Raw genomic sequence first — 11644 nt, forward strand, 5'->3', positions numbered from 1 at the left:
CCCAGTAGGGAGCTGGTGCTCTTCCTGGACTAGGAAGCCTCCCTTTTATCACTTACAGCTATCATACCAGCTTAGGCAAAATGGTAAATTTTAGGCGTGGTAGCCCAACCAGGAATAAGGCATCAAAGAGCAGACCTTGGGGAAAACACCGGCGAAAGACAGGATTTCCCCAGAAGTACTCATTGTTTCTTTATAGTATGTTATGTATTTATCTGTAGCAATAGTGCTACCGCAGTACTGAGTTGCTAGCAAGAAGCTGAGGATTTAGAGCAACACCGCACAGCGGGGTCATCTGTGCTAAGAGAATGCCATTTATTGAAGGGCGAACGTGGTTGATATATATGGGCTTTGCGGCACTGTGGAAAAACCCAGGGTTTGGAAGTTTATATTTTCAGGGCCGAATCAGTTAACAACTAAGCGGAACAAGGAACTTTTAGTTAGGCCAGGAGGTGCAAGATGTACTTGCTAGCAAAGGTCAGCAGTGAATGAACAGACATCCCGGTGTGTGTGGGGGGCGGGGGGGGAGCAGCATTTATCCTCTCGAGTTTCTGGGCTTGTGAAGGAAAGTTTTTTCCACCTGTAGAGCCAGTTCAAAGAAAAGACTTTAAGAGTTGTCCTGTATCACACACATAGCACTGTTCTGCCCTTGGGCTTTCTTTAAAAAAAAAAAAAATCCAGGAGTCCATAGTGGCATAGTGGATATATATTTCTGAAGGGAGGAACCTTGGAGTCCAAGACTGAGAGATGGCGACGCTGATTGGGCTTTTTTGGGTGGGGGTACTTCAAGAAATAAAACATAACTCCTATGAATGAGATAAAACTATGACACCATCTCATGAATAAGGAAAGGGATCTAGAAAGGAAATGCCTTCTCGTCGTGCATCTAGTGACAGACTAGGTCTGTTCTCACCTGTGCCGCACGAAGGCGGCATGGTTTGGAGCACACCATGATCGGGTTTTAAACCGGGTGTGACAGAGCCTTCCTTGAGGCGAGAAGAAAACTGGGGAGCAGTCCACACATGACAGGAGGAAATGAACGCCTCTGTCAAGAAGACACAGAGGAACGGGGCTCAGTGCTGAACACATCAGGTTGGAAGAGAACTGGCCCTACCACTGCTCCGCTGTGTGTCCTGGAGTGACTTTGTTTCTCCTGTGCCTCTTTCCTTCCCGCAGAAGCTAATGCAGTCTCGATGGTAATTTGATGTCAGCAGAGACGACTTATGCAAACAGGGAGATGCTGGAAGTGCCCCAAATCCCCTTTCTTACAGCTTAGAGAACACAGGCCTCCCTGTATCAGCAAATTTCAGCCCTACCCATTGCCACTCCCAGCAGAAACAAAAGAAAGCCAGCCCCAGTTCCAGCCCCAGTTCCAGCCCCAGTTCCAGCCTCAGTCTTGGCCACAAGGCAGCATGCGTCCAGGCAGCATCTTGGTCCTCACCGTGCTCCTCATTTCCTCCACTCTGGTAGCTGGAGATGGAGTCAAAGGGGGTGAGTGGATATGGTGCGTTGGGTGGAGCTGGGTTGGGAACTCCCAGATTATAGACAGGCCTGAAGCCGTCCCCTTACCTTGTGGCTTCTTCCACCACTAAGAGAAAGAAGGAGTTTGCCCACCGGACAATGTGCGCTGCATCAGAGGAGAGCCACCCCAGTGTCACAGGGACAGGAACTGTGAGGGTCCGAAGAAGTGCTGTTACTGGCACTGTGGCTTCAAATGCGTGCAGCCTGTGAAGGCGACAGAGGACAGTGAGTAGCCCCCACTGCGGTGCATGGCCCTCCCTCTTCCCCTGCCTCTGTCTACCCCATAAATGCATGGAGGAACGGTCCTTGGAGGAGAGGGGCAGAGAGACATGACTCTGAGCTTGTGGGATCTCAGGGATCGGTGGCCTTGAACTTCTCCTTTGTACAAAGAAGGAAATGAAGGTGGATATGTGGCAGGACTGTCCCCAGAGCAGAGTGGAGAGGATAGCCCTTTTGCTCTCCCTCCCCCTAGGACTGTCCTTATGAGTGATATTCCGTCCTTTCCTCCTCTGGAAGTCACCGTCACTTAGCATCTGCCCACTGAGGGCCCACGGGCTTAAAGTGGGGGAGAAATGGGCACCCCCTGGGAATCACGGCCCCAGGGTCCTTGTGTCCAAAAGAGGGGCCCTCCTACCAATCCTGACCCAGCATAACCAGGTTCTCTGCATGTTCTCCTCCACCTTTACAGACGGAACCCTGGGGAGTGAGGTGTAAAACCTCCTAAGAAAGAACCTCAGAGAACTGCCTTGCCCTCCCACCACGTAAGGACACAGCAAGTAGTACAAAGACCAGAAACCAGTCCTTTCCAAACCTGGACTCTCCTGGCTCCCTGAACCTGGACTTCCCAGCCTCCAGAACTCTCAGAAATAAATGTTGCTTATAAGCCATTCTATAGTCATTTGTTACAGCCGCCCAAACAGACTGACACACTTAATAGTTTAAAAAGCCCTGTTGGGGAGGCTTCACCCAGCAACTGATGGAAACAGATGCAGACGCAGCCAAGCATTAGGTGGAGCTGGGAAATCTGCGGAATGGGGGGAGGAAGGATTGTAGAAGCCAGAGGGTTAAGGACACCACAAGAAAATCTCAGAACCAACTAACCAGGGCTCATAGGGACTCATAGAGACTGGACCCACAAGCAAGGAGCCTGTATGGGAATGATCCAGGCCCTCTGCCTATGTTGTAGTTGTGAAGCTTGGTGTTCTTGTGGGACTCCTAACAGTGGGAGCAGGGGCTTTCCTTGACTCTTTTGCCTGCTCTTGGGTCCCTTTTCCTCCTACTGGGTTGCCTTGTCCAGCCTTGATGTGAAGGAGTTGCCTAGTCTTATTGCAACTTGGTATGTCATGTTTGATTGATAGCCCTGGAAGACCTGTCCTTTTCTGAAGGGAAACAGAGTGAATGGGCAAGGGCAGAGTGTGGAGGGGACCGGGAGGAGAGGAGAAAGAGGAAACTGTAGTCCAGATGTAATATATGAGAGAAGAATAAATAAATCCCTGTTGAACACTACACACACACACACACATACACACACACACACACACACACACGTAAACACTTCCTGAAATATACACAAAATTATTTCTGGGGGAAAAGAAACCTATAAAAATTTATTAAATGCTTTTTCAGACCCAGGCCAGCTGGCCTTGGTGAGTTCCCGATAGAACATCCCCATTGTCTCAGTGTGTGGGTGTACCCCTCGCGGTCCTGAGTTCCTTGCTCGTGCTCCCTCTCCTTCTGCTCCTGATTTGGACCTTGAGATTTCTGTCTGGTGCTCCAGTGTGGGTCTCTGTCTCTGTCTCATTTCATCGCCTGATGAAGGTTAATATTCAGGAGGATGACTATATGTTTGTCTTTGGATTCACCTTCTTATTTAGCTTCTCTAGGAACGTGAATTATAAGCTCAATGTCCTTTATTTATGGCTAGAAACCAAATATGAGTGAGTACATGGGCGGGGGGGAAATGGGAGGCGGTGGCGGGGAGGAGGCAGAAATCCTTAAATAAATTAATTAATTAAAAAATTTATTAAATGACATTTTTAAAGATCTGAATAAACAGGATGAAATTGCCCATAATATGATATTTTTAAAATGACAGCTGGCCAAAGGGCAGAGAATAAAGTGACTATGGAGTTGTGACGTGTTCATCCCTGTTCATCACCACTCACTGCTACCACCACTGAGGTTCAAGGAACATCCAGGAAGAGCCAGAGGTCCTGGAAGACTGCTGTAAATAATGTCTTCTACACATGACAGGGTCGCTGTACTCATGAAGTAACAGCAGCTGTTGTACCCAGCCCAAGACCTGACCACATCAGGCCTGTCACAATACTCTGGCATGGAGAAGTTCGGGGTACCTTTAGCTGAGGAGCATTGGCAGCTGATGGCCACTAGGGGCAGCAGAGTCAGTGCTCCTCAGTGGTGTGGTCCACGGTGGGTTGCCTGTGCCGCAGTCAATGGAGCCTGACAACATGAACATATGGACACACTAGTTGGACTCACTGGGTTATTAAAAGAGAGAGAGAGAGAGAGAGAGAGAGAGAGAGAGAGAGAGAGAGAGAGAGAAGGGCATGAACTGGAAGGGGAATGTGGAGGGAGATCTGGGGGAGTTGGAAAGAGATGATCTAAATATATTGTGTTCATGTATGAAATTACCGGAGAATATATACGAATTATATATATAATATATATTATATACATATATAGTATATAGAATACTATGCATACACACCTTATGTATAATAATTATATATACATCATATACATACATATATGTAGTATATAGAATACTATGCATATATACACCTGCTCTTCCCCATATAGTAAGTATCCAAGAGACAAAGATGTCCAACCTGGTCAGTGTAATTTATACACAACTACAATCTAAACCCTTTGGAATTTGCAAGCCCTAATTAAGTTGCTGTCTCAGGCACTGGTCATCACAGCTTCCTAATGTTTATGGGATGCCATTTCATCGTTGCATGCTATACTTGTTGTCCTTGTGTGGGGAGCATGGCTTTACCAGAAGAGGATTGAGGTGTACCAGCTGAAATACATCACACCGTCTGAACAAGAGCAACAACGGTGAGCCAGGCATGGGCTCCTCCTCGAGTGACGAGATGGGAAGCACATGTCATCCGCCACCCGGGAAGACATTTGCCAGGGAATTTCCATCTTGTTGAGTAGCTAGAGCAAATGCTGTATACAGAAGTGTGAAGTCAGGGGAGAGCTGAAAGACATCACAAGGAAGGGATCAGGGCCACACTAACTAGACATTCATCAGTTTGCTCAACCATAAATAGCAAAAGGGATGACTGGGAGAGGGGCAGAAATGAGCCAGAATGTCTATTCTAGGATAAATAAAACTTTAGGGATGGTGCAACCATGCAGTGAGTGCTCCTTGCATGGATTTGGTACCAACAACTGTACAAACTCATTTTTTAATAAAGATTTCTTTTTAATTATATATATGTATGTATATACACATATATGTCTGTGTGTCTGTATAAGAGTATGTGCCTGTGAGTGCAGGTACCCCAAAATCCGGAAGAAGGTCTCAGATCCCCTAGGTCTTGAGTTAAAAAAGGTTGTAAGCCACCCAACATGGGTTCTGGCAATCAAATTTGGGTCCTCTGCAAGAGCAGTGTGCACCCCTAACCTCCAAGCCATCTTTCCAACCCCACAAAGTCAGTTTTGTAATAATAAGGAAGATAGGAAGCAAATACAGAGGCGGTTGATTCGGTGTGACAATGACATTCGATTGTGTGAGAAAATGTTCCTATTCCCTTTCTTTCCAAGTTGATGCAGGGTCTTCCTATGGAGCTCAAGTTAATCTAGCACTCAGGACCCTGCTAGCTGCACACCCTGGGTGCCGGGGCTGTCTGTGCACAGCACCACACTCAGCTTGAAGTGTCCTTGTTTCTTAGAGATCCGTACTGAAACATCTGAAGGGAGATGTGTCAAGCTTACTTAAAAATTCTTCAGAAGTAAAACAGAAAATGGTGGATCTGTGCAAGAGGAAGTGTAAAATGTTACTGTTGAATCTGGAGTGTGCAGAGCTTCATAAAAAGGGTTAGTGTTCTTTTGTGTGTTTTTTAAATGGTAGTAAAAATTGTTAATAGTGCCAGGCAGTGGCGACGCATGCCTTTAATTCCAGCACTTGGGATTTTTAAAAAAAATCATGATGTATAATGAAAGACTATGATGTAAAAAGTGACAATGTGAGTTAGTAAAATTTATGGATAACCAGAAGTTGCTTAAACATCGTGAAGCTGTAGCTATTACAACAGCACTGGATCAAGAATAAACAAACAAGCAGGGTGTAGTAGTGCACGCCTTTAATCCCAGTGCTCAGGAGGCAGAGACAGGTGGATCTCTGAGTTTGAGGTCAGCCTGGTCTACGGAGCCAGTTCCAGGATAGCCAGGGATACACAGAGAAACCCTGTCTTGAAAACAAACAAACAAACAAAAAGAATTGAAGAAAAATAACAACAACAACAAAAACAGCAACAGCATATATGTAATGGTGAGCTTCACTTGCCAGTCTGCCACAGCCTAGAATCAGGGAACGTCTCAGTGAGGGATTGCCTGTGTGAGGCTGGTATGTAGGCATGTCCTCTGTGGGCGGCACTATTCCTTATGCAGTGAATCCTGAAGTGTGTGCGGGTGGTGAGATAAAGCTGAGCACAGGCGAGCGAGCATGTATGCTTCTCTCTGTTTCTGACTATAAATGTGATGTGACGTATCTACATGTAACATATCTATATTGACTTCCCCACCTTGATGCCTTGACTTCCCCACAACAATGGCCTGTAACGTGGGATTGAAATAGAATCAAGTTTCTCTTCTAAGTTGCTTCTTGTCAGGATATTTTAGTACATCTACATAAATGATGCTGGAACACCCTTGACATATATGAGGCCATTGTTTTTTTTTTTTTACAAAGTTCTGGTTTCTAATCAGTAACAGCAATTTGGATTATGGGGTCTGAAGAGGTGGCTCCACCACTGAAAGTACTTGCTATTCTCACAGAAGACCCAGGTTCAGTTCATTCTCACGCAGCCCCTACATGGCGACTGGTAAGCTCCCGTATCCCCAGCTCCAGAGGATCCTGTGCCCTCTTCTGACCTCCCCAAGCATAACACTCATATGAAGCAAGCAAAACACTCACACACATAAAAATAAATAACTCCTTTTTAAAAAGAAAGAAAGGGTAACACAAGAATGATGAATATTATCAAAATTATATGCATGTATGGAACTCTCATAATAAAATCTCTTCATTCGTGTAACTGGAAATGATGAATATGTGTTTAAATAAAGGAAGCAAATGTAAGGCTGATTTGATTGCCCTAAATTGAAAACTTTGGTACAAGTACAAAAAAAATGAAAGATGCATTTGGAATAGAGAATCAGAATAAGCATTTATCAAACTTATTCAGTTCTCGAAACTAGTTCATGAGATAAATATTATTTCTGTCTGTCTTACAGAGGAACAACTGAGGCTTATCAAAGTTCAAATCAACTAGAACTTGGTAATACTAGAATTGAAAACAAGGTCTGTCTGACCCCGCACACATTCAACAAACCATTCTGCTACCATTCACAGGCAAGGCAACAGCATCCATCAGATATAGACAGCTCTTAAAAATATTACAGTCATGTAGCTCAAAAATGAAAAGAAGACATTCAAAAACATTTAGCAAAATATGAAAGCAAGCCATTCACAAAAAAAGGGAAAATAGTCCAAGAAAAGTGAAGTGGAAACACATGAGAAGTGTTGGCCCTCACCAATATTACAAGGAAGATCAGTGTAAGATGAGAAACTTCCATAGTGGATATTTTATTTAGTTTTTTTTTAATATCCTGTATTGGGTGTGTGCAGGAACTATCTGGCCATGGGCAACAGCAACAGAATTTCTGAGTATCCTCATGTGAGCAGGGCCTTCTCTGCTTAGGACTCAGATGAAGGGATGGGCAGGTGAGGGGCGGAGGAGCAGTCTAGTGGCTCTAACCTGGATCCAGCACCTTCACCTGAGTCAGGAGAAATACATGGTAAATGACAACCAACCAGAATTAAAGGAGCTGGGGGGCAGGAAGCCGTGGATCAGCCAAGGGCAGACAGAACGGCAAATGTCTATGCAGGACAGATCGAGGCTCTCCTGTTCTTTTTGACTTCTGAAATGAACACTGGCCAGGTATATCTTTGGTCTGGAGAAATTCATCAAGCTCTTTGACCTAATACTTTCATTTAAGCAACTTTTTAAAAAGTGTCTGAGATTTGACTCCAAAACTCCATACTGGGATTGTGAAAATAAAAGATCAGAAATCTGCCCGTCTTCCAGGAAAGAGCAGTTCACATGAGCTCTGTCTTTTAAAACAGCACACTGATATCAGAAATCACCATGTTTAGAGAACACTTTACAGCATGGGGGAATGTCTGCAAAGTAACCTTAACTGGAATAGCGTCATCAATGGATGCGTACACTTTATAATTGGGGGAAACGTAGCCCATAAAAACTTTCCACCAAAATAAAGCTGCCAAAGATGTGCTAGGATTCCAAAAACGTCATCAGTACCTACACAACAGGGACTCCTCCTTCCTCGAGGGCTTAGAACACAGCATAAAGGATTCAAGTTGAGCCCAAGCCCTTCCTGCTTGACCGTCCCAGGCTGGGATTGAGTAAGTGAGACAATCCCCAGATGTCACCTTCCTTTCTCAGGGTCACATGAAGTGTTCCCCTGTTTTCAATATCTAGGAAGTTGCCTAGGAATTAGGTGTGTGTCACTGAAGTGTTCCCCTGTTTTCAATATCCAGGAAGTTGCCTAGGATTAGGTGTGTGTCACTGAAGTGTTCCCCTGTTTTCAACATCCAGGAAGTTGCCTAGGAATTAGGTGTGTGTCACTGAAGCAGTCCTCTCCCATCTCTGGCTAACACATTCCTCGTCTTTTAAATGGGAGCGCTTGGGGCGAGGTCTTGATCACCCCAGTCTTGATGGAGCACTGTGCTCTGGAGTTTCCATCTGAGTCCCCATGGGATGCCAAGCCTCAGTTATTCTCTTTCACCAAGGGCAGAGTCGGTGTCACAGGTGTGAAATTGAGGGTGGGGTCTTAGTGAAAGCAGGGCGATTTGCTCAAGGGGCCAGAGAGGATGGGAGTCCCATTGACACCTACATTGGCTCTAGCCAGAGAATTAGTCAAACCAGCGCCATACACTACCCATCCTGCTCAGCCATGCCAGCCCAGGCAAAGGGCAATGCCACTAGAGGCCCGTAGAAGTGACCTTCTGAAGGATGTTGGTCCCATCTCCATCCACAGGTCCCAAGATGAGAGGCTAGGCCTGGCCTCGTTCACCATGCCAACCTAAGCCAACTTCTTCAGAAGAAAGTGCCAACCCTGGCCCCTTGCGGTCTTCATTTCTTGGCACCACTCCTTGTCATCCGAGCTGATTCCTGCCCCTGTCTAAGACACTGATGGATCAAGACCTTAAGAGAGTCAGGGGGGCAGGAGTCCCTATCACCCATCACCCCGCACACCATCAATGAAGCTGAACTCAGAAAATGCAAAAATAAAAAAGGATTTTGCTTGGAGTATTAGGAATGAGGTCCTGGAGGCAGGAGCTTAGAGCGTCTGCTTTAGTATTCTGAAGAAGGCAGCGGTGATGGGGGCTTAAACTAGCAAGCAGAGCTCACTTGCTACAACGCAGTAAAATACCCTTTGTAGGAAAATCCCATTGAATGTTGATGAAGGAAGGGGGTTATTCTGGGCCTTCGATGCAGGCCCGTCATCACAGTTACTTAGGAAACTGAGGTAGGAACATCACGAGGACTGACAGCAGCAAGTGCCACAGCAGTGGCGGCCTAGGAAACTCAGCAAGACCTTGTCTCAACACTTAAAACGTTAAAGGGTTAGGAATGTAACTCGGCGGCAGTGGTGGAATGCTTGCCGAGCATATGAGAAGCCCTGGGTTTAATTCCCAGTACAGGGGCTGGATAGGCAGTGCAGAGTAACTGGGGTAATGGCCAAAGGAAACCAAAGGAAGAATCATCTACTTAGTAAGTATGTTCATGAAATAAGAGTTCGATGCTGTCTCCCCATGCATCTTAAGACTCCGGATACAATAAACTGGCCTGGTTGTACCAGATGTTCCAGATGCCTGTAAGTCAGAGGGTGGAGGTAGCCAAGGCTCACATTCCCAGGCAGAGCCGGCGATGTAAGTTGAACTGCCTTAGAGGAAAGTCTCCATGTCCGGCTTTTGTTATGATCACTCCTCCACTTCCCACAACACAGATGAGAAAATTGAGGCCTGAAGACAGGCAAGGAGACTTGCCTGATACTCAGAGGCCAAGTCAGCAGTACAGGCAGAACCAGATCCAAGTCCCCAACACAAAGAACCTCCGCCACCTACCTTCAATTCTTGCACAAGCACCCATTGCCTTGAAGACATCAGGCAGGGGGTGGAGGTGGGGCCGAGATCAGGGAAACAGAAGCCACCCTAATTGTCCTCTGGTCCTCCTCCCCTGACTCAACTGCTCTGGCATCCCTGGAGCTGTAGGTGTTAATTTGGGGGCCTCTGCGCCCTGAGCTTATTGGGTACCACAAAGGAAACATGAGAATCCAGAGCTCCCTCCTCCTGGTAGTCCTCCTGGCTTTGGAGACCCAGCTGCCTGTGGCCCTGTGTAGGAATAAGGGAGGTGAGTGCCATGAATCCCTCTGCTCTAGGGGCCAGGAGGCTTCTTCCTCTCTATGGAGAGTGCGGGCTTTGGGAGAACCAGTGGTGAGTGTGTGCATGTGTGTGTGTGTGTGTGTGTGTGTGTGTGTGCATGCGTGTGTGTGTGTGTGTGTGTCCGTTTGTTCACGCTTGTGTCTTCACCTGTCAAGGAACTCTGCCCTTTCTCAGTACTTGCTGGTGCCTGCATTCACATCTGAATGTTTGCAAGGATACACGCCTATTTCTGAGTACATATGTGCCTTTAGGGTTCCTGCCTGTGCCAACCTCTGTCTGTACATGCACGCTTAATGTGTCTGAGCTTGAGGACATGTCTCCATCCATCCATGTGTCACTGTGTCTCTCTGTAGGAGAAGACCTACCTAACATTCTGATTGCATCAACGGGGGTCTAAGCTTCTCTGGACCCCAGGGACCTGGAGAAAGGATGTGGGAGTTAGTAAGGACTCTGGCCTCTGGGATCTGGGGTCTGATGGGAGGAATCTCTGCTTTTGCCTCTCTTCTTCCTTTCCTCTGTGCTAGATTCATTCCCACCTCCACCCCACTCCTGACAAATCTCAGGTTGCTGTGTTGACAGTGAGGGATGCACAGGTGTTCGTATACCTGTGGGTGAGCCCACTCATCCCCTCCTCAAGCTGGAACGCTTTGACCCGCATTCGCTTTTGCAGAGCTGGCCTTGCCTTGGTGGAAAGGTCCAGAAACGAGGACAGAACCCCTCCTCCAGGGCTGGGAAGCCAGGCAGGGTAGGGAAATGAAGAGAGAAGCTTCTACGGCACTCATTCCCTTAGTCTTCCTGAGAGGCACAGGTCTCCATCTGGGGCATGAGCTGGTTAGGGGAGGAGGGTGCTTGGAGATTCCTGACTGAGGGTGGAAGGTTCCAAGGCCTGACCTTGTGTCGACTGTGATTCGGGCAACCATCATGTAGAACTCTTCGATGTGCCGTAGTGAGTCAGTACTGTTTCTGTCCCTATTTTACTGACCAGGAAACCAAGGTGCAGTGATAAAACACCTGCCCCAGGCCAAAGACCAAGATGGTATCAAGAATGGTGTCTCATTGTAACTCTTAAGAGTCAGCAGAGCTCCCTTGGCCAACTCATTCCCTGCGATATGGGGTCCACGCTTTCCTCTCAGGGGCAATGGGGTCCTGAAGGATAAATGTCAGGTATGCCCGAAAGTGCAGCATATGTGGTGGTCTTGTGAGGTGACCGAGGTGTCCTAAGAGAGCATCCCAACACCACACCTGAGCTGAGACACCCGGTTCCACCAGAGCTTGGGCCTGCTCGGCCTGGTCAGGTGCAACACGCTTACCATTCCCAGCTCATGTCAATCCATCCTTCCCTGGTTCCTCTCCCATGAGACATCTGCCTGGCTCTCAGTAGAATTTCAGACAGTGACAGAAGGT

General features: G+C 47.0%; 3 protein-coding genes across 3 annotated transcripts in view; 2 read left to right on the plus strand and 1 right to left on the minus strand.

Moving 5' to 3' along the window:
• The window catches only part of LOC121460088 (recombining binding protein suppressor of hairless-like protein), a 197603-nt gene extending 195986 nt beyond the window's left edge, over window positions 1–1617 (minus strand). The window contains exon 1 of the mRNA XM_041670232.1: window positions 1567–1617. The gene's annotated coding sequence lies outside the window, so the exon portion shown is untranslated. The remainder of the gene's footprint in view (window positions 1–1566) is intronic.
• On the plus strand, window positions 1378–2360 carry LOC121460093 (WAP four-disulfide core domain protein 12-like). Its single transcript, XM_041670236.1, has 3 exons — window positions 1378–1488; window positions 1591–1743; window positions 2207–2360. Exons 1-3 carry the CDS (start codon window positions 1410–1412, stop codon window positions 2230–2232), a joined length of 258 nt encoding a protein of 85 aa, XP_041526170.1. The 5' UTR covers window positions 1378–1409; the 3' UTR covers window positions 2233–2360.
• Window positions 2361–10123: 7763 nt separating this feature from the next.
• The window catches only part of LOC121460354 (WAP four-disulfide core domain protein 5-like), a 13952-nt gene continuing 12431 nt past the window's right edge, over window positions 10124–11644 (plus strand). Inside the window, exon 1 of the mRNA XM_041670701.1 lies at window positions 10124–10208. Coding sequence (XP_041526635.1) covers window positions 10124–10208 — 85 coding nt within the window. The remainder of the gene's footprint in view (window positions 10209–11644) is intronic.

Source organism: Microtus oregoni, unplaced genomic scaffold (assembly GCF_018167655.1).
Source record: "Microtus oregoni isolate MIOR12 unplaced genomic scaffold, Mior012 000020F_ref0000438, whole genome shotgun sequence".
Classification (NCBI taxonomy): Eukaryota; Metazoa; Chordata; class Mammalia; order Rodentia; family Cricetidae; genus Microtus; species Microtus oregoni.

Bases quoted from the DNA above. Each gene is read 5' to 3' on its own strand.
- LOC121460093 (XM_041670236.1), top strand. From the start codon at position 1,410: ATGCGTCCAGGCAGCATCTTGGTCCTCACCGTGCTCCTCATTTCCTCC. The intron at 1,489-1,590 runs GTGAGTGGATAT...TCCACCACTAAG, and splicing joins TGGAGATGGAGTCAAAGGGG to AGAAAGAAGGAGTTTGCCCA. The intron at 1,744-2,206 runs GTGAGTAGCCCC...CCACCTTTACAG, and splicing joins TGTGAAGGCGACAGAGGACA to ACGGAACCCTGGGGAGTGAG.